Source organism: Camelus ferus, chromosome 18 (assembly GCF_009834535.1).
Source record: "Camelus ferus isolate YT-003-E chromosome 18, BCGSAC_Cfer_1.0, whole genome shotgun sequence".
NCBI lineage: Eukaryota > Metazoa > Chordata > Mammalia > Artiodactyla > Camelidae > Camelus > Camelus ferus.
The window spans coordinates 9,620,649-9,643,132 of NC_045713.1; the positions used below are offsets into that span (position 1 = coordinate 9,620,649).

The 22,484-nt window shown below is 50.7% G+C and overlaps 1 protein-coding gene and 1 long non-coding RNA gene across 2 annotated transcripts in view; one reads left to right on the forward strand and one right to left on the reverse strand.

The window, feature by feature from the left end:
* GNA12 (G protein subunit alpha 12) overlaps window positions 1-22,484 on the reverse strand; it is an 81,370-nt gene that overhangs the window by 27,193 nt on the left and 31,693 nt on the right. The window contains exon 2 of the mRNA XM_032459940.1: window positions 14,302-14,517. Coding sequence (XP_032315831.1) covers window positions 14,302-14,517 — 216 coding nt within the window. The remainder of the gene's footprint in view (window positions 1-14,301; window positions 14,518-22,484) is intronic.
* Window positions 6,487-8,746, forward strand: LOC116657507. Its single transcript, XR_004312629.1, has 4 exons — window positions 6,487-6,872; window positions 7,319-7,364; window positions 8,220-8,331; window positions 8,611-8,746. It is a non-coding gene; the product is annotated as an uncharacterized LOC116657507 (long non-coding RNA).

Sequence of the window (22,484 nt, forward strand, 5' to 3'; positions counted from 1 at the left end):
TTTCCAGCATGTTTTGTTGAAAAGATTGTCCTTTCCTCACTGAATGCTCTTTGCACTCTTGTCAAAACCATCTGAATGTGTATGCAAGGGGTTATTTCTAGGTTCTCTATTGTATTCCATTGGTGGAAATGTCTGTCTTTATGCAAATACCACACTATTTTGATTACTATAGCTTTGCAGCAAATTTTGAAATCAGGAAGTTTTTGAATAGATAATACATGCACATAGTACAAAATTAAAAATGTTTTTTAAAAAAAGGGTGGGGTAAGTAGGACCTTGGAGAAGTCAGTCTGTTTCCTAGCTACGTAGCTACCCAGCCCTCCTCCACAGGCAACTACTGCAACTAATTTCTTGGGCTTTCAGGTTTTATTTTAATAGGCTTGATCGAGTTTTCTTGGTCCATTTTCTGGAGTTAGTACAGTGCTTTTTCTGTATTTTAAAAGCACATTTGGGGCTAAAAATCACCATATAGGTTGACTGGGATGAGACAGAGCCAGCTGGGGAGGCTGGGGTTTAAGAAGTTCTGGAAGATAAACAGCAGGTAAATAACAACAGAGAATAAGAAGAAAACATCTAAAAATAGAGCCTGGATTCCCACTCCCTGTCTGAGCCCAGAGCTCAGGAGGACCACTGCGCCCAGAGTCCCACGTGGAGCTGCAGCTGCAGCTCTCCGCCGGTTCCCTTAATGAATAAATGCAGCAGAAAGCAGAAGCCCTCGGTCTGGGTGCCTCTGGAAAACCCTGGATACTGAAGGCCTCGCGTCATAACAAACAGCCTGCTCTGAAGTGGGATGTACTCTTAGGAAAAGACATCAACCATTAAATCCTACCTGTAAATTAAAGGAGGCTTTCAAATCATGTCAGCAGTGGAAGGGACCTCAGAGGTCTGTCCACGGTTCTCAGCGCTGGCTGGGCATCGGAAATTCCTGAAGAGGTAGGTCCCCGCGCAGAGATGGCGGGGCCCCTACTCCAGACTGCTGAGCCGGTGTACCCAGGTAGAGGGCACAGACGGGCACTCTAAAAAGGGCTGCACAGCAGGCTGGATGGCCATGGGGATTTCTAGCGCACCACCACACGTGCAGGTGTAGTAACCGGGGCTGTCACGTGCCCGATTCAGCCGCCTTCCCTGGGTTTCTATTAGTGACGGCTCTTTTAAAGAAACTGAGGAATAATATTGTGACTTATCCTCAAATCACTTATGTGGCAACCTCAAAAATCTAAAATACAGCAGAGAGTAAGTAAACACACACACATACTCATAATCAAGAGATTACAAAACACAGACACTACTGTTCCACGCTGACATTCTCTCGACTGTGGTGAGGGTTTCATATTGTATATAAGTGTCCACACTTAGCACATCACACATTTTAGATATGTGACGTTTATTGTGTCAATTACACCTCAAAGCTGAGCTGTTAGAATTTCTTTTAAAAAGAAAAAGAGTCTATATTTAAGGGACAGAGCAGCGTGTGATGTATTTTTAAAAAGTTCCATCAAAAGGGGTGTGATTAAAAAATTCTAGTTCTAAGATGCAGGAAATTCACTTAAAGACTCACTCTCGCCGCCGGCAACGCTGGTTAACACTGCATCGTCTGGGCGGCAGCTCCGTAACTTTCCTTCGCCCGCTGCCTACGCCCTCAGACCACTTCCATGGACGCTGCCTCGGGGGCGGCACACCCGTGAGATGGCTCTCCCAGCCCCCATCACCACCCCAACCCAACACCAGCCGCCAGTCTCTCCTGGCCAGAGCACAGGCCTTCAGTTCCACAGCTGGCACGGCACCAGCAAAGGGGAGGAAAGGCATCCTTGTGGACAACGGCTGGGTGGAGAAAGGTACCCTGGAAGAGAGGGTGAAGGATAAAGTATCTGAAATATGGGAACCGTGAAAGAGAAAGTGAAAAGGAGAGACACAGAAAAAAATAAAGGGAGCCGGTGATCCGCAAGCTGACAGCAGCCCGGACCAGACATCAGCGCCCCACGCTCCCGCTGGAGGCGGGACCATGCACAAGAGGGGGGCCTGGGCGGCCCGGGCGGCCGCAGACGCCACCAGCATCCTTGGCTCAACAGAACAAGGGGACAGCTGTGTGTGTGAGACATCCAGGCTTGTCCCATGACACTGCTTGAGAAATACAAACTCCGAGAAAAGCTCTGGAGAACCTGTCAGCACGCCCCAGAGGATGCAGAGCGCCCAGCGCCACAGACCACAGCCAAACTGAGTTCCTTTTATGTCACACATCGCTCACGGGGTGAGCTCAAAGCCTCACTGAAACAAGCCCAACCAGAGCTGCTGCGTCCAGTGTCACGTGGCCGCGCCAGCGGAGCGTCTCGTTTCCACTGACGCTTTGGTCTTGAAGAACTTCACAGTGAAACACGGTCACAGAGAGACCACATGCCAAGTGGTGAGTGAAAACCTGCTTGTGTTTCAAGGAATAAAACCCACTTACTGACTAGAGAGTTCTGTCCCCAGTTTTGTGCACATTGTGCAAGACCTGAAATGGCAGATGGGGGAGCCGGACAGCAGGGTTCCCTGGCCTGCGGCCCGCAGGGCTGGGTGCACTTCAGAGCTGCCCCGCTGTTCCTGCCCTCACATCCTCGACTGCCAGCATCTGCTCCCGCAGGCACACTCAGGCCCTGGTCCCGGCCGTTCTCTCACTGAATTTTGATTTGCTCAAAATTCATGGGGCTGAGGTCTCTTAAAACACAAATTTTAATGCAATCCAATACTCTGGGTTCAAAACTCTTGGAGGGAAAGGTGGGAAATCCAACTGTAATATCCTAAATATGAAAATGATGACCCAGATCTGGCAAGGAGCTAAACACATAATAAAACTTGTCTTACAGAAATAAAGACACACAGAGGACTGGAGTGAGCTCAGGGAAAAAGAGGTTGGTTAATTAATTGCCTTTGGGAAAGGCAGGGAGGAACAGGGAGCAGGGAAACGGATGCTGCTATGAACTCAATGAGTGGCCCCCAGCCCCAAAGTCTTGTGTTGAAGCCCCAACCCCAGTGTGATGGTATTAGGAGGTGGGGCCTTTGGGCGGTAAGCGGGCTGAAATGAAGTCATGAGGCGGAGCCTGTGTGATGGGGCCGGGGTCCTTGTAAGAAGAGGAAAAGGGACCAGAGCTCTTGCTCCAAGGGCACAAAGGGGAGGCCACGTGAGCACGCGGAGAAGGCGGCCGTCTGCAGGCCAGGAACAGGGCCCTCCCCAAGGACCAAGTCTGCCGGCACCCAGACCTTGGGCTCCCAGCCTCCAGGACTGTGAGACGTTAACGTCTGTGGTGCTTTGTTACAGGAGCCTGGGCGGACTCAGGCAGATACCGTGGGGCAAGTACTGCTGCTGAGGACCTGCCCACTCAGATCTGAAAGGCTCATAAATAACAAGTCTGATTTACTTCTAAACCTGGAGCTTCAAAACGGAGAATGGGAGTAAAGGCTTCTGAGGCGTCCCTGGTGATCCTGGCACAGAAGCTTTCCAGCTCAGAAGACGAGGGACCCTTCCAGCCTCTGCCCTGCGTCTCGGGTGCTGAGCCGCATCCACGTCCACGTCCACGGGCAAGCCCGCGGAGGGGACGCTCACACACGCTAAGCCGAGGCACCTGAACCCGAACCTTCCCAAGACTCACCTGGGCGCACCTGCTCCAGTGCTAACACCGTCTGCTAGAAGGGTTTAGTGACGGGACTCAAAAAAGGAAAAGGTGTATTTACAATTAGAAAAAGAGAAAGGGCCTAACACATTAAGAAAAACCCCCAACCATTTCATTTGGCTTAAATGCGAAATTCTCAGAAAAGCTTTCTCAGGACGGCCAGAACAGGGCAATCCTCGCTTTTTCTAGATGCCTCCTTCACGACGGTTAACTGTTTCAGCGTCTGACTACTACGCAGGGGTTTTACCAACCATCAGAGCCCTCCCCTTCCCTGTGTCCTCTGAGAAGTCCACCTTTCAGCAGAAACCCACCCAAGCTAAGGTCTAGTTTCCTCCCCACGACGCCCTGCCGCTGACTGCCGCTTGCGTAGACTTCTGGACCTGCGGAGGAGGGGGGGCGGTGCCCTCTGCCGGCGCCAGGCCCTGGCGCTGGGGGAGGGGGTGGTGCTCCTGCGGCCCGTGACTGGCACGGGGCACAGGGGAAACCCTCCATCAGCGAACTGGATGAGCACACAAACGCGGCCCGCCGGGCGCGGGCTCTCAGGGCTGATCTAGAAGGACGGCACCCCTTTGCTGGCGGAGCCGAGGCTCCACAAACATGCAGCCAAAGCGGCGAGTGAGGCCGGGGTCCTCCCGCTCCTCCAGTGCACGCAGCGCTTGCCCCAAGTTGCCGGAACCCGCTAAAAGGAAGCGGGGAAGGAGGCTGATGCTACCACCCTCTGAAACTTCAGGTTAATCGTACATTATAGTTAACGAGAATCATTCAAACCCGAAGGCTTCTTTCAGACGCAATGTGCAAAATTTGTAAGTGTTTCCTGCAGGCATTAATTTTTACAATTCATTTATAAATGTTTTCATGGCTTTTTCCGATCATAAAAATAACACGTATTTCTACCACAATTAAAAATTTAAAATAGTTTTAAAAACACGTGTTTTTTTTTTTTTGCAATTTTAAACATCTGTAAAATAAAAAAGGGAGGTAACAACTGAGGTAGCTCAGTGGCTGCATTTCCTGCAGTTTTTATTCTCTGTGCATTTGTATGAACTTCCCCCTCTCTAAACAGAGGCAGGGCTCTCCCGCGTAAAGGAACTGCCCTCTCACCTGCTCTTCCCCCGGATGCTCCGCGCAGTGCACAGGCCGGGCTCCAGGCGGCCAACCGACCCTGCCGGAGGGCACTTCACAGACGACGCAGTCCACGCCGCTCGCAGGTAATCTCTGCATATTCATCCCTCACGTTCTTATCAGCATTTCTGTGAACCACGGCGCGCCGTGAGGGAAGTGCCTGCACGGGCCATGCACAGTGGCCCGATGGGACCGCAGCCCACCGGGGCCGGGGGGCCGGGGGGGCCAGGACCAGTGCTGCGCAGGCGTCCCCCTAAAGCGCCCTGACTCCTGGAAGTGACCACCGTGCCGACGCTGGAGATGCTGCTGCTTCGCTCGTCGTCTCCCCCTCGTTGTTTCGTCCCCCGGCACAGATTCCTCAACAACGCGGCTGCACGTCTAAGGTGATCACGCTGAGCCCGTGGCAAGAAAGTGCCCGCAGGCCCCGGGGACCCCTCCGTGTCTGCCTTCTTTAGTTCCACGTCACCACACCTGCCGAGGCGGCTGTCCTCTGCTCACCTTCACCGCAGCCTCAGGAATAAATACTATTTATTTACCCCTCCTCCGAGGAGGAGCACCTGGAGTGCCTCCAGTTACGAGTAACGCTGCTGCGGCCATTTACATTTATATTCCTAGGAGGGGGACAGCTGAGCTCCGGGACTACACTTCTTACACTCCAGCGAACAATACCAGTCTGCTTCCTGAACTGGGTGCTCCCGTCTGCACGCCCGCCAGCACCAGGATGTTTGAGAGTTCCTGTTCCTCCACATCCTTGCCAATTCTTGAAACTGCCAAATGTCCTAATTTTTGCAAATCTGGTGAGCGTGTAATACCATTTCCTCTTCTCAGAAATCCTGTTCAAGCCTTTAACGCATTTTTCTACGGAATTGCCTATTTCTTGTGGGTTGGGGGAAGTTCTTTAAATACCCTGGACACGTTTCCTTCGCAGGTTCCAGGCCTTGAGGCTGCTCTGTGCTCCCACGGCTGGGGGTGTCTCTGGATGAACAGAAGTTCCTACTTTGATGGTAGTTAAAGTATTAATCTTTTCCTTTTGCATTTGCACTTTTAATTACTTAAATTCTTCCTCACACCAGGTCCTGAAGATTCTTCCGCGTTACCTCCTGAAAGATATAGTTTTGCTTTTCCTATCCAGTTTGAAGTTGGGTGTGTGTACAGGGGTCCAATTTCATCCCTCTCCATGCGGTTCCACCAATTTAGCTATCTAATTCTGCACCAGTACCTCCACTGTATTGGTTATTAAGTTGTTTTTAAAAAATAAATCTCAGTATCTTTTTATTAGAGAAGGATTAGCAGACTGCTTTTGTAAAGGTCCAGATGCACAGTCTTCTTTAAATTAAAAAAAATTTTTTTAAACTAGGAGTCCAAACAGAAATAAGCCAAAAGAAAGCCTCCAGGCCGTAGTTTGCTGACCTCCATGAAAACAAGTCCATCCCACTTTATTCTTCTTCAAAAGTGATCTGACATCATCAGCCCTCAGAAGAATGCAAATCAAAACCACCGTGAGAAAAATAAGACAAATTGGAAGGACACTTCCGGATTGCGAAACTTACTACAAAGCTACAGTAATCAAAATAGTGTGTTACTGGCATAAGGAGTTAGACAGACCCGTGGAACAGAACTGAGAATCCAGAAATAAACCGAGACATGTACGGCCAACTGACTTCCGTCAAGGGTGCCAAGACCACTCAGTGGGCAAGGAACAGACGCTCAACAGCTAGTCCTGGAGCAGTGACATCCATGTGCAAGAGAAGGAAGCTGGACCCCAACCTCACGCCATACACAACCATTAACTCCAAATGGATCCACAACCGAAATGTAACTGAACAACCTAAGTATAAGAAGGACACGTAGGGATAAATCCTCCTGATCTTGGATTTGGCAATGAGTTCTTAGATCCAACACCAAAAGCATGATCAACAAAGGGGAAAAACCAGGTAAATTTGTCTTCATTCTCTCATGTTCAAACCCTCCATCTGGAACCCCTTTCCTCTTGCTGGAAGTGTGGTCCTTACGATTCCTTCAGGGAGGATGTGCCGAGGATCAACCTTCTGTCTGGAAGTGTCCCTATTCTGCCCTCAGTTTTACAGAATTCTAGATCAGGAGGTAAGCTCTCTCGCAGACACCACCTGAAAGTACCACTGACGCCTTCTGGCTTCTGTCGCACCTTTGGGACTGTCACTCAGTGGGAGTTCACCTCTGCCTCTTCTGTAGCTACTTTGAAAGCTTCACTCGTCTTCAGTTTTCTGTGGCTTTGTTATGATTCGTCTAGCTACAGGTTTCTGTATCATGAATCTCGCTGGGACTCACTGGGATTCTGGACTCTGATGGGCTCCGTCAGCCATCACCCATTCACACACTGCCTCCTGCTTAGCATGAGCCCTTCTCACCCTGTCCTCTGTCCCCTCACCCTGCCTTTCCTGTTTTCCCTACTTTTGTCCCTCTCTTCCACACTCCTGATCCTTTCTTCCAATGGTTCTTCTGGCTTATTAATACTCTGCTTTGTGGGATACAGACTACTAAGGTTTTAACTTTGGTCTTGTATTTTTCAGTTCTAGAAGTTCTAGTTCGTTCTTTCAAGATGTTACACCACCTTTGGTAAGTTTCCAGTTTTTCCTGAAGATATTTTATTTCTTTATACACATGTAAAGTTGTATGTGTATAAAGTATAGCTGTTTTAAAATCTGCGTCTGATACGTCTAAGACCTGGGGGCTGTGGGTCTGTTTCTGGTCCGTTCTTTGTTCTGATTCTAGGCTCTGTGCCTTGTTTCCTTGTGACTCTGTCCTTAGAAGCATCATTCGTGGGGAGTCTCCGAGGTTTAGGATTAAAGAGTCTTTACCGGGGAGGGTTGCATTCGCTACCTGGGCAGACTACTTTAACCTAAAGTCAGAGCGCTGAGGTTCTTGGGCTGCTCCTGCGAGTCTGGGCAGCAAGTCTCCGGGGGCCCAGCACACAGGCAGGTTTCCTTCCCTCCCTGGCCTGGCTCAGCCCTCAAGCAAAAACTCTTCTCCCCCCCTTTTGTGGGTTTACGTTTGGTTTGTCCTCACCCTCTGAGGTCTCTGCTTATTACAGAAGAGTCTCCTACAGATTCCTCAACATTGGCGATCTTAAATTTCTATAACTTCTACCTCTTTTCCAGACCCTCAGGTCCATGGTTTACATCACCAACTGTCTCAGGGAAAAACAGCTGCTAGGGTCTGCTTATCTCTCAGGGTTCAACTCCCTCTTGGGGCTTGGCCTGGTGATTCTTTATAATCTTGTCAGCGCTTACATGCTTTCATAAAGTTATTTTTAACATTTTATCTAGCATTTTAAATTATTTTCAGCAGAAGTCTCTAGATAATGAGTCCACTGTAATTAGAAGCCGGAAATCTTACCATCCCTGCTTTAGTATAAATTCCTTGGAAGCTGAATTACTGCCAGAGTCTACAGGACTTTGTGTTCTGACACAGACCGAGGGACTGTACCACCTCCACGCCGCCACCTGTGTGCGTGGCAGTGCCTGGTCCCGACGGCCCCAGTCGACCGCGGCATCGTCCTTACCACCGCTCCGACTGATGGCAGGTAACCTCATTACTGCTTTAATTTCCACTTCCATGGTTAATAGCAAGGTTGGGAATCCCATTTCTTCTTTCACTCAATCTTTTTACCAATCTCCAAGCTCGCTCGCAGGCTCCTAACACATAAAACACACCTCTGCACTGTGCTGCGATTTTCCCTCTAATCTGTCATTTGCTTTTAAACTTTCTTTCTGCTGACTGTTCCCACACAAAAGTTAAAAATGCTTACTTAGTCAAATCCATTATTCTCTTCCTTGGGGTCCCTGGCCCTGTTATCATCCAGGATGTCCCACAATCGGGTCTGCAACACATTGCACTTCCACCCTGGGCCATGTGTCACCGGCGTGCAGGCCCTCCAGAGGTGAAGCCTGGCAGCAGCATTTTTCACAAGGATCCATGTTAAAACGCGTAACGCTTCATTTTTTTTAAGGAGATTTTTTTTAATGTCTGTAAGTACATAATACTCTCTGTGATGAATGAAATGAAGGGGAAAGGCCAGCGCCACCAGCAGGGAACCTAGAAGTTTCTCACCAGCACACGGTCCAAGAACAGCGAATACCTCGCTTCCTGCTTCTGTGCCCTCGGGCAAGCCCCTCCACCCACCAGAAACCTCACAGTGCCACCCTCTCCAGAGCTGGGACCTGGACCCAGACACGACTCCAACAAGGGCCAAGGGCTGCTCCAAGTCCTTGCTTCCTGACCTTGGCTGGGCCATTCATCAGCTTTGTCACTTCCGGCCAATTTCTTCAACTCCCAGGCCTCAAATGGGCTCAATCTCAAATAGGATTTGGCAAGAGGATTTCTCAAGTCCCTCTGACTTGACAGGAAGTTTTAACAAGACTGTGATTGTCCCCTACGGGTCACACTAGCAAAGTCAAGGTAGTTTGAAAGGTTAAAAACCCACACATACACAGGACCAAACCAAAACTAAGGAAGTAATCTGGTAACTCCATGTTCTTGGAAAATTACCCATCACTTCTGACATCTCTGATGTCCGAGATACAGAACGGTGCCTTCTTCACGTGTGTGTGTCTAACTGCACATGCATGTACATACCTGTGCATGTCTGCACATCTGAGCACAGTGAGACAAAAAACTGTGGTACTTCCACGCCACAGAATATGACTCAGAAGCAGGAAGACATTCTGTTGACACAGCAGCCACTTGGATGTATCTCAAGGGCACTGTGACGATGACAAATGTCAACCTCAAAGGTCACATACTATACGATTCCATTTACACACTATTTCCCAAATAATGAGAGCTTGGAGATGGCAAGCGAACTAGGGGTGAGGCTGGGGGAGGAGGGAGGGCAGGGGAGCAGGAGGAGACTTCTATGGTGACAAGGCGACTCTGCGTCCTGATTGCAGGGCTGGTCGCGCAGATCACACGCGTGACAACATGACGAGAGCCGCGCGCGCACTGTGCCGACATCGAGCCTGCAGTCCTCACGGCAGACCAGTCACGTGAGATGCAACCTAACCACTGGGGGAAGCGGGGGGAAGGAGATGTGGGGGCCTCTCTGTGCTACCTTTGCAATTTCCTGTGAATCCATAATTATTTCAAAAAGGGGGAAGAAAGGTGCTAGAAAAAATGAGCACATAGTGACAGACTAGTGAAAATCGAGAGAAACTTGTTCCCAACAGGAATAAGAATCGATAGCAACTCACGAAGGAATAAATATAAACGGCTAATCAATACACGAAAAGAGCTAGTAATCACGGGCGTCCTCACTTATCAGGCCGGTGAAAATTCCAGAAGGACAAGACTAGGACGGCCGCGGGCCTCACCCACCCTGGAGAAGGCATCCCTGGGGGAGGTGAATTGGCGCTGTCTGCTACTCAGGCTTCACTAGTTCAACCTGAACCAAATGCTGAGACTTCAGAACTCAGCTCATCCCCGGCCAGCACAGAACAGGACTGATGCCACCTGGGGGTGGCATGGGGTCCCTGAGCTGCTGGAACTTTGCCGTCCTCAGGGCAAGGTCTTCCCTCTCAGCATTCCTGATGGTACGACAGGAGGAAATGAAGGGTGAATGATCTTCACAGGAAGGCTGGGCCCCACGTTCTCAAGCGTGGGTCCCGCGGAGAGCACGGACCTCTAGAACAAGGTGCTGGACACACCTGCACGGCTGCCACGGTGAGCGCGGGGTTTGGTCCCACGAGCCTCGCCAGACACACGGAGCAGCCTGGGGCCTCCCACAAAGAAGAGAAACGGACTCCACACCTGAGTCCCGCATGTGAAAGACCAGTGAAACACGGGGCTCAGTGCCACCATCAGGCCTGGGCCCGAGGGGTCCTTCAGCGGCCGGGCAGCGAGACCAGACGACCTGCGGACTCCTCTCCAGCTCCCAGGTCCGCAGACCTGACGACGCCTCACTGCCCCCCCCCCAGCACCCTCATTTAAGCCACGTCATCTGTCAGCCAGATTATCGCAAAGGCCTCCAAAGGGGCCTCTCTGACCATCTATCCATACAGCTGTCAAAGCGATCCTATGAAAACATAAACCATATCTCTCCTCTGCCCACAGCCCAGGTCCTTCCAGGCCCCTCACACCTCCTCCACAAGCCCCTCTGCTCCGCAGACCCATCCCCCTCACCCCTCTGCTCGCTCCGGGACCCAGCGCTCGCCCCCACCCTGGGGCCTTTGCACCTGTCACTCTTCTGGGCTGGAACACACTTCCCTCTTTCCTCCTCCCCCCAACACCTCCAGGGCTTGCTTTCCCATCTCCTTCAGAGCAGAGCGTTCACAAATGCTACTCAGGGAAGCTACATCAGGCAGGGCAGCGAGCCAACACAGAGAATGAAAAATACAGGCCGAGCGCCTCGGCCATGCTCTGGATGTCGCTTCCAGACTGGTGGGGTGCATGCTGACCCCCCAGGTACTCCACACTGGTCAGCAGGCAGGAATTGGGGAGAGGCTGGGGTGGACCTGTCCGGTCACTGTGAGGACAAGTCTCGGACCTCAGCCTGCCCCGTGGCCGCGACCTCAGCTCAGTCACCGCGACGGAAGGGAAACTGAAGGTGGGGAGAACCGGGACCCTGCCGTGGAGACTCCCCGACCCCGGGACCACCCTGTGTCTCCTGCCAAGCACCTCCCCAGTCTCTGCCCAGTTCCCTGCTTCCTTTCCTCTGGTGCCCACAACACGCCTGCTCATGCACGCGCACACAGTAACACGACACACACGGGCTCGTGCACGCGCACACACTAACACGACACACGGGCTTGTGCATGCGTGCACACTAGCATGACACACTGTCCCCAAGCAGCTGGAAGTACCACCAAGCCCTGATAGCGCAGACTTGCTTCCTAGAAAGACAGGGTCCTGGGCGCAGGAACCGCCCCAAACAGCCTGTTCCCTGATATGTCACTTTGTTTCACATGGCGTCAAAAAGTCGCAGAAAGTTACTGTGGCTACAAGTCGCCTCATCTCCCATGCAGCCCAGCCCTCTAGCGCTTCAAGGCTCACTTACTAAGAAAGCTTGGGGGAAGAATTCTGAAACTCAATTAGAACAGTCCCAGCAAGAGCACAGGCACGTTCCCAAAGGAACTTTGACCCGTGGTGTCAAGCCTTCCTGGAAAGTGACTGGTTCATTCTTCTTTTTTTCTAAAAAGATGTAACCAACACACAGCACAAGCTGACAGTTGCTTCAGGAACGCAAAGAAGTCTGGGCACTATTTTATCCCAGAGCTTTACCAAAGCAGCATTCCAAGCCTGAGAACTTGTGAGCCATGCTTCTACAGCCCTTAAAAAGCACATCCACTGGGCGACGGGCGGGGGGAAGCCCACAGGCAGTGCGGACGTGGACCGTGCCTCTGTGGGGGATGCAAGTAACCCAGAGTAACTCCGAAGCCCCAGACATCACAAAAACTGGGCACAACACATGTGGATTTTATGTGGGAGCTAGGCAGGTAATGCCAGTGATTCTTTTTATAGTTGGCATGTTACTCACTTAACCACAGGGTAATTTTCCTCTTAAAACCTCACACTCGCTTGGTTCCAAGGCAGCAGCACCCCCCCCCCACCCCCGTGGTGGGTGGCTCTCCTTCCTCTGCACCTGAAGCCCAGCCTCACAGCCGGCTTTGCCTAGCACTCCCTGGTAAGGCTACTAAGACTCAGCTCTTCTAAACACGTCAGGAGAAAATTCTCTGTAATACGCAGAACCACCTGACGTCAAGAAACGCTGCACTATCAGCATGAACTCCCTCCTCGGAGCTGAGTTTCCAACTCCATCTTCCTAAGCCAAAAGGATTGAAGGCATTTTCAGGAGAGCACGATGCCCTGCTGCTTTGAAACAGAAACCGGAAGGGAGTAAAAAATGATTTATAAGCCAGTGAACCTTTCTGAGTACCCAAGAAGTGCGAAGGGAAAAAGCACGAGAGGAGAGAAGCGGTCATGCTCCCTGTCTGCGCAGAGTCCCCCAGCATCCGAACGAGCAAATGCTTGGCTCATAGTCGGACAAGAGGAGGCCAAGCGAGGACTCAGCAGAGGGACCCGACTGCCCCGGGAACTGCCTGGTCCTCTGAGGAAAGACACACCTGGCCTGGAGTAACAGTCAGTCGTGACATGGAGCTGACCGGCTGCCATTTCGAGAGCACGGTCGTGAAGAGCAAAAACTGGTTCCATGTATTCCGGGAGCTCGGCGCCTGTTGACTTTCCCCGCTCGCACGGCGTGTTGGAGGGCAGTCCGATGGTGAGGAAGACGATTAACCAGATAACAAGCAAAGGGTTGTGCAAAAAACCAGCAGTGGTAAGTCCTGAAGCATGAGGCCAAGTCTCAGACCCCCTGCCCGGCTCCAGGTCTCACGGTCTCCGAGCCGGGCCTCTACAGGGGCCCAGCATGGCCTCCGCTCCGCCCCGCCACGGTCTGTCTCACGCACAACTGACAGTGAATTCTGGAAACACTGCCGATCAGATCTGCTACTTTCTGCTTTGGATACCTTGACGGCGCCTCTGCTTACAGGTAATTCCGAGCTGCTCAGTGTGGCCCACGTGGCCACGGTGGCACTGTTGGGTGACCTGCCCCTCCACCCCCGCCACTTTGCAACCACAGGGCAGCCAGGTGGAGCTGAACCAGCACAGAGGAGAGGGCAGAGCCCAGAAAAGCACGGAGAGCCCCTGCCCCACCCTCCGTCCTCGGCACTCAGTTCTGGGCCCGTCCAGTCTGTTTATCACTTAAGGTGGGTGGACCCAGGATCTCCGTGACCTGCAGACCAAAGCACGCTGGCCGGCCTCCCCCGGGGCAGCAGCGCTGCTCGGCCACGTGAGGTCCTGCAGCTCCCTGCCGCCCCTGCGGTCCCGCACCCCGTCCGCAAGGCTCCCTCTGCCGCCTCCCCCAGCAGCACCCCGTTCACTGCTGCCTAATCCAGTTACAGGAGAAACCCGATACTTTTCTTTGTATACAGTTAACGTTGAAGGATACTCAGGAAAAAATAGGATGGATGCAAACAGGCTAAATGCACAAAATCTTCTGTTTATAGACCCAGATCCTCAGATGAAGGTGACTAGGCCTTTTGAAATTATCAAACCTTAAAATGAAAGGAAAGAATCCTACGGGAACAACTTGGAAGGGTTCAGATTAGCTGCAAGACAGAGATCTGAAAGCACTCGTGACTTGCCAGGCTGGGTCTACATGTTACAAGCTGGAAAATTGTTTTAAGGAGGCATTAACTTCCTACTATGAGCAAGACCTAGAAAATTCGAACTCCTTGAGTTACACCAATCTTAATATTTTGCAAATCTTTGATATTCTTTAAACAAAAACATTTATCTAGCCTGAGTGAATTCACCGTGTCCCTTCTTGAACCAGTTAGCGTAATTTGCCTCCGCCATGTGTTTTTGTTCTTATGTACCAGGATTTAGAGCCACTTCCAGCTTGCCTGCACTTTTTACGGAGTTTTAAAGGAAATGCTACCAAAGGTCAAAATCAGTCATGAAAACACAGCCATGCAGCCCACAGAGAGGGCCCACTCACCAGCTGGAACTCGCTCCTCCGGCTGAAGGCTTCCCTGATGCCAGAGTCCCTCCAGAGCGCGCTCAGGGCAGGGACATACAGCTGAAAGGTGGCCGGCTCCACGGGCAGCCCGGCTTTGTTCTCGAAGGCCATGAGGAACATTCCATGCTTCTCGTTCTCCGAATGCTGCCAAGGGATGCCCAGCTTGTCTCGGGCGTCGACAAGGACCCTCGAGCCCTAGGAGGTAAAGGAAATGAAGTGAACTGTCACCGCGCCCCAAAGCTTAAATCGCAAGACAGAGCCTCGATGGGGCAGACTGTTACAAAGCAGGGAACTCATGAGCTGTCAGATTTGCAGCCAGGACGTGTCTCAGTTTGTTCTGTCCCAGTACGAATGCCTCACTCCCAGAACGTGCCGTTCTGAGGCGGGTGGACACACATACCACGTCACTCTCTGCCCTTTGCTGTCACTCATCTGAAAAGGTCCCCAAAGGGAGGCAACTGAACAAAGTCAGCAAAGCGACATCTGAAAATGAAGCACGAACCACGTCAATCAAAGAGACCGTGTTTAAAACGACGACAGCCCCAGAGCCAGCACCGCTGTCATCACCGTAGCCTGGCGGCTCCTCAAGACAGAAGGACACCCTGCTCGTCCCAACTCAACCGGTGGGAGAACAGACCAGGGCGGCCCACAGTCACCAGACGGGAGAGACAGAAAGGGGCCCGCCCCCTGAAACAGGAGCCTGGGGTCACACTCTAGATCTGTCTGTGGTGATGAGAAACCACGTTCCATTGTGTTGCTTATTTCCTTGCTATTAAAAATAAAGTTAGGATTTTCGGCCTTTTCCTTACCTCCCTGACGGGGTCAAGGTGATGGGGAAACAGCCCCAACTGAAACAGTATTTGGGGAAGTGTCCAGACTGGAAAATGCCGTCGTGGTGCTACCTGCTTCCCTGGGCAGGAAGCAGGTCTAGTCCACCATTCTTGGCTTAGTGCTTCAAAATCACAACACAGCGTCTTAAGGAAGTTTCCAAGTTGCTCCGAGGGACCCACTGGATACTCCCTGGCACCGTCAGGACCGGGTGAGCCAAGGGCAGCGGGGCCCCTCCCTCGCTGGGAAGGCCTTGGCCGGCTCAGAGTGGTCGGGGGGCCCTGTCCCCTAGCACAGACAGCACCAGGACATCACTGTCCACTTGGCACTTAAAAAAAAAGCTTTGTTGGAGTTTAAGTCACATAACACACAATCCCCCCACGGACAGTGCACAGCTCAGTGGTTTTTAGTTGGCAGTTCTCCTAAAAGTCCCACTTCCAGAACCTGGGGCAGAGCAGATGGGTCAGTCCTGCCTTCCGCATCTCTCTGCTGGAGCATCAGTTTGGTACCTTGAACTTCTGTTTCTGCCTTGAACCAAAAGCAATTAAATAGAGGAAGAATAGCCTATTCAATAAATGACGTTGGAGCAATTGGACACCCACAGGCAAAGAAAAAAAGAAAAAACCAAACTTTGACCTAAACCTCACACCTTTTACAACATTAATTCAAAATGTAAAACTACAGCATAGAAGAAAATCTTTAGGACCTACAGCTTGGTGGACAGGACTTGGACATGACACAAAACGCATGGTTCATAAAAGAAAAATGTCGATCACTTGGACTTCATCAAAATGAAAGCTTTTGCTCTGCAAAAGGTTCTTGAGAGGCTGAAAAGGCAAGTGAGGGACTGGTAGAAATTATGTGCCACCCACATATCTGACAAAGGACTCATGTTTAGAATATATAAAGAATGCTCAAAATTCAACAGTTAAAAAAACAAACAATCCAGTTAGAAAGTGGGCAAGGACATTTAGAGCCGCTTCAGCAGAGCGCTCAGCAGGCAGAGGGCGGATGAAAGACAGGATGTGCGAGTTCGCTGGCCATCAGGGCAAAGCCGACAACGGCTTTGCTAAGGCATCTCCACATCTACTGAAACAGCGAGAACGAAAAGCGCGACAGCACGGAACGGAGGTGAGGATGCAGAGGTGCGAGGTCTCTGACGCACTGCTGGTGGGGATGCCACGGGACAGCCGCTCTAGAAAACAGCTTTCTAGTTTCTTATCATGCAACCTATGAATCTCACTCCTGGGCATCTATCCCAGAGAAATGAAAACGTACATTCACACCCAAACCTGAGCAGGAATGTTCCCAGCAGCATTATTCACAACGGCCCCAGACTAGCAACAACCCAGATGTCCTTCAACAGAAACACTGAAGGTTACACTGTGGTACCTCTGTCCCACGGAAAACACGTCACCGATACAAAGGAATGAGTGACTAATGCACACAACTCAGATGGATCTCGGGGAAATTATGCCATCTCAAAGGGTCACGTACTATGTGATTCTGTTTATGTATTCTTCAAATGACAAATCAGAGGAATGGAAAACAATTTAGTGGCTTCTAGGGATTAGGGCTGGTAGAGGAAGGAGCGTGGTGTGACTGCAGGGGCTTGGGGGAGGGAGACCTCTGTGGTGATGGGGCAACGCTGTCTTGAAAAGCAGCGGTGGTTACACAAAACCACCCAGGCGATAACATGCTGCAGAGTCACACGTACATTGTAGCGATGTCAATCTCCTGGTTTTGACATTGCACTCTAGTCATAAAAAATGTAACCACTGGGGGAAACTAGGAGATACCTCTCTGTGCTATCTCTGCAATTTCCTGGAACCTGTAATTATTTCAAAATAAAAAGTTAAAAAAAAAGATTAACTAGCAATTACTAGCAATGGAACATATGTGCCATTTACATGGTGTGGAAAGGGAAGGTTACTAGAGGCCAAAGGAAGAGACTGGCAGGAAGAGGTGAGGCTCGGAAAATCCTAACCCGAGATGGCCTCACACTGAGCTTTGAAGTGCTGGTTAATTTCAACAAGCGGCAACAGTGGCTCAGCAGCTCTCCCAGGGGACAGACTGACAGACAAGACGGACAAATCCTCACCTCTCCTTCCGCCGCGCCCCCACTGCCCCCTCAAGCCTGCATCCTCTGAAGACATCACCTCCTGCCCGAAAGGACAGCAGTGAAAATGGTGAAAACGTTCGAGACCCCAAGGAGACAAAGACGTTTCATATTCTCCACATTACACACAAGTACCTGAGCACAGAGACGGGAGAAGAGGTTTCTCGGGTGAGATTCTTGCCAAAGGGTCAGGACTTCAGCCCCCGCCCAGCGGTCAGGTAGCCAGCCCACCTACCATGGGTGACGGCCCTGCCCGCGCGACTCAGATGCAGCAAGTCCGGCCTGACACACGAGCTAGCTACCTTTTCAGGGCTCTGTTTACACATTAAAAAGGTTCCTTCCCGAAGAGCATCACCTCACCCGTGGGTTAAACTGAGCCTCTGCCCCTTGGGGGTTTCTGTTGGAGGCGAAGGCAGGGAACCAGACTGGCCTTAGAAGCCTGAGCAGTCGTTGACCAAGACGGCTTTCAATGCTGCACAGACCCGGCCTGCCCTAATTATTGGGGTGAACATAGGTTTGGCTTAAAAAAAAAACCCCAGTGCATCCAAAAGCAGCCTGTGTCCCCACTGCACACCGCCACCTAGGCAAGCTGGAGCCGGTCCAAATCCACTTCACCCAGACACGAAGAAAAGGCTCCTTATTTCTCTCTTTAGAAACCCAGGGCAATCGGCAGAGCTGCTGACGAACTCTGGGTTCTACCAGTTAGCTGTGATCCATCTTCTAGGTCTTATTCACTTCATTTGGAGGAAAAAGGCATCAAGAAAACAGACATCTCTCTTTTGCCCTTATTTTAAATTATTCTAGTCAAAAACTACTCTCTGCTAACTTTGTTCTGAGTCCCCCAGGCTGAGCTCTAGGGAAGTTTTCTACTCTGGGACGTCTGCTTAAAATCTGAGCCCACTTTTTCCTTCCTGTTTAGAAAGAGCCCAGGGTCTCTGGAAACGTTATGCTCACTACACTCTAGCGGAAATGACAGCTGTAGAAGGTCCCTGTCAGGCCAGAGAGCTGCTACATCTTAAAAGTGAGATGCTGATATGGCAGGAAAGCACAATAATGAAACCCCTTGCCCACGCTCCCCAATAAAGACCAACCTCCCAAACACAAAGACCAAGAGAGCCCCAAATCCACATACCCCCAAAGGAAAAGGGAAACCCACCAAGGCCAAAGCAATTTGCCAAGGTCTCGTCAACGGCTACTTAAAAGTGCTTATTTCACGATAACAGTGCTACCGAGGTATTAATTTTTAAAATAACTGGACATTTTATTCAGCTACTCAAATAAAAACAGTTGAAAGTCCAAAGCAGATTGATGACTTCACCTCAATACTATGTAACTCTTTAAACCATTCAAAGAACATATTTTGAAGACAACTTATAAATCCAGTAACTTAAACTTCTAGTCACAGAACAGGTTCCCTGTCTGCTGGGGGTGTAGATTTCGGGGGGTTTCGGTTTTACTGGACAAAGACCAAAAATTGCAAATCCTGTTATATCATTTCAAAATAGATTTTGTTACTTTAGCTCCTAATCAAACCAAATCTTTCTCGATTAGTCATTCCTTACTAAAATCTTCCCACAATAAATACTAAAGCTGAGAGAAAGAGAGAACGCAAGTAGGAAACTAGCTTCTCTCCAGAGCGAAAGTCACGCTGGGAAGGCGCCGGGGCCCTGTGCTCCCCCCGTCAGACAGCAGCGTAGGTACTCGGGAAGCTCCGTTTGGGTTTTTTTTAAACCCACTAGGCTGAGCTGTTTGCCTTTGGCCACCATCCAAATAAGAGAAATGCTGCCAGAAATGTAAACAGGATACGTTTCTCTAAGTTAATGAGTCCAGCCAGCAAAGGCAGAGGGCTCCCCCAGTTCCTGTCTGAGGCTGGGGCGGGGATACCTTCCAATTCAGAGGTCGGAAGAAAAGTCAGGAAGGGAAGCAGCAAACAGCAAACCGGCCATAAGGGCGCCATCATTTCTACGACACAAAGCTGGACAGCCTCCTGGTCCAGCGTCCTGCCCCCACCACACCCCTCCTCTTGGGGGCTCGTGGGGACAAATGCACTGTTCCAACCAGAACAGACCATGCCGCACCACGCCCCTTCTCCAGGAAAGCCACCTACAGAGCTCTTCCTGCGACTAGACTGAGCTGCCTGGCAGAGAGAAGTGCCAGGTGATGGGGAGAGGCCAGAGGGTGGTCCATGCGGCGCCTGCCGAGAGCTTCTGAGGCAAGCACAGGAGCGGAGCGGAGCATCCGAAGCGTAGGCCAGAGATAAATACCGTAGTCAGGGGCAGAAGGAAGGCTGCGGGACGGTCGGAAACGTCACCATCAGTGAGAAAAGTAGGCTAAAGCCAGACTGTGGCGAGCTAAGAGGTCTGGAATGTACTCTGTAGGAAGCAGGGAACAATCAAGGCTCTGGGAGGAGCAGGCCGAGGTCAGGGCTCGGCCGGCCTCCAGACTCGTAGGGAGAGGAGCGAGTGCTGGTGGGGGCGGGCGGCAGTCACGGGGACACGAGGCTCTCACGTGGGGAGAGGACACACGGGAAGAGGAGACCTAAAAGCAGACAGCCGGGGATGGCTCGGGAGGGGTGGGGTCTGGGTAAGCTTACGACAAATTAAATTTAACGGGACAATGGGAAGTCCAAGGCAAAATCTGCAGGAAATAGATGGAACTGTAAGAAAAACTCTGGGTTTAGGAAGTGCATGGAGAAGCAGACTAGAACCAATAGCTTTTTTCAGCTGCCTGGAAAAGGCTGGCTAGCCTGAAAGTTTAAAAAAGAAGAAAAAAGAAAAAGGAATTCCACAGCAGTTCAGAACTCCTGACGTGTCCTAAAGGGGAACGTGCAAATCCACGCGAAGTCTCAGAACTTGGCTTGCGAGACCACCTCCTGGAGCCACGTACCGACCGACCTGTCTCTCGTCCGCTCTTCCAGGCTCCAAGCGCTGGGAGCTCCTTTACTAAACATTTCACTGAATGTTATAAAGACAAACACTGGTCCGAGGGGGAAATGAAGCCTTCCTAGTAAGTACAGAAAACAGTAAAGAAATCTGAGAATAAATAAATACTAAATATCATTCCAAGGGGGGGGGACCCCGTAAATATTGCAAACGCATAACACGGCTTGATGTGCCAGTTGAGTGCTTTCAAGATCCACATTGTGAAATAACTTAGTGAGAAATTTAAAAAATAAAAACACAACGGTAACCAGCTGAACCATGAACTGTAACGGTAAATGCTCACAGAACTCCTGCTCCGGTTAGAACAGGCAGTGGCGTGCGGAGGTACACATGCGGATGGGCGGGTGGGGGGTGCGTGAGAGAGAGAGCGCGCGCGCGCACGCACGTGCCCTGGGTCCTGGTGGTAAAACGTGTTCTGTTCTGTTGTTTGCACTGCGGGCTGTAGTCTGAGAGCCCTGGTCACAGGCAGGCCCTTTCTCGTGCCTCCACCACTTCAGATCTGACAGAACTGGGCTGAGTGTCAAATCCAAACAGTAATGAGCCGCGTCTGGCTTAGAACCGCTAACGGAGCGGAGACGCTGTGCGAGGAGCTGTGAGAAAGCTGTGACACCGCTGTCCTTTGGGTAGCACCCCCAGGCTGCTGGTTTGGATGAAACACAGCCGTGGGTCGGCATCAGCGTGGAGTGCCAGGTGAGGGCCGGGAGCCGCAGCGCTGGCGCATCTTCCACCCTAAAGGCACTGACAGGGCAAGACAGCCTTTAGACCTGTCCAAAGAGCAGACGCGTGTAGTCTGTGGCGGCGGCCACAGCCCACGAAGCTCATGCTGGAGCCCAACTGCTGCCTCCCACCTGTGCGAGCTGGGGCTTGTGGCATGTTGTCGTGGTAAGTGGATGCTCAGGGTCGCAGGTGGGCTGCCTTTCACAGTCTTTAAATTCTGACGCAGGTGAGCAGATGAAACAGCGTATAAAACCCGAGTCCTCCCGACAACCGAAAGGCTGTCCCAGAGACGCTGCAGGACGTGCCACCACTTATCACCGAGGACCTGCTGTGCGAACAGGTGTGTGACGTGCTCACTTCACTGCACAACAGCATGAGGTGCGCAGTACGGAGCCCATTTCACAGATGAGAAAACTGGAGCTCAGTCACCCAGCCGTAACTGCAATTCGGTGACCCTAAAGCTAGTGTTTTTTCACCTATAGTCTCTTCCTCTGTGGGTGTGTCTGGGGAGATAAGGGAGCAGAGAGGCAGGGGCTGCCTGCGTCCCACGCAGCTGACAGCAGGCACTGAGACAAGGACCATCTGAACTGACCCTCGACAGGCCCAGTGTTCCTGGTATTCTCTAGATTTTTTTTTTTAAAGCAGTAATTAAATCTAGAAGTATGGGATTATGCTGCATGCCTGGCTAAATTACAGGAAATCAAGTAAATTCAGATTCTACTCTAATCCCCGAAGAGTAAAAACCCTTGACACACACATGATCCTGGCTGCTCCGCCCGGCAGCGCGGTCCCGGCCACCAGCAGCCACTGCACAGGGGAATGGGGCCAGTCTCAGCTGAGATGTGTTGTAGGTTCATACTGGGTTTTAGAGACTTACTATGAAAAGCAAACGCACTTTATCTCTTAATACTGATTACATGTTGAAACTATAACATTTTAGATGTTTTAGGTTATTAAAATACATTATTAAAATTAATTTTCTATTTCTTCTACCTTTCTTAATGTGGCTGATTTAAAGTACATACGTGGCTCCCATGACGTTTCTTTTGGACAGCACTACTTACAGGAACGTTGCTTAAAATGGAATTTGTTTCTTTCGGATTACAAAAATGTTTTTAGTGTAGAAAATACAGGAAACATAGAAATGCATAAAAAAGATAATTAAATCCTCAAAAATATCACTATCTAGAAATAACCTGTTAACATCTTAGAATGTTACCTGAATCATTCCGTATATAAATTCGCTTTGTGTGTATAAACATTTTCTAAATTTTTCAAAACATTTCTAGCAATATACCACAAACATTTCCCCATGTCATTAAATACTTCAAAATTTCAAGGTCTGTAACTGCTGCACAGCAATCCAACATTAGGACGTGCTAGAATTCAACTGATCCCGTGTCGCTGAACATTGAATTGTTTCTAACGCATGCAAAGTGTGGACACGCCGCCAGGGCCTTCCCGGCGCAGGCAGAGCTCACTCCTCTCCTAGAGCCCTAGGAGCCAAATCACAGAGCTGCTGGGTCAAAGTGTAATGCACACATTTTGAGGAGTTT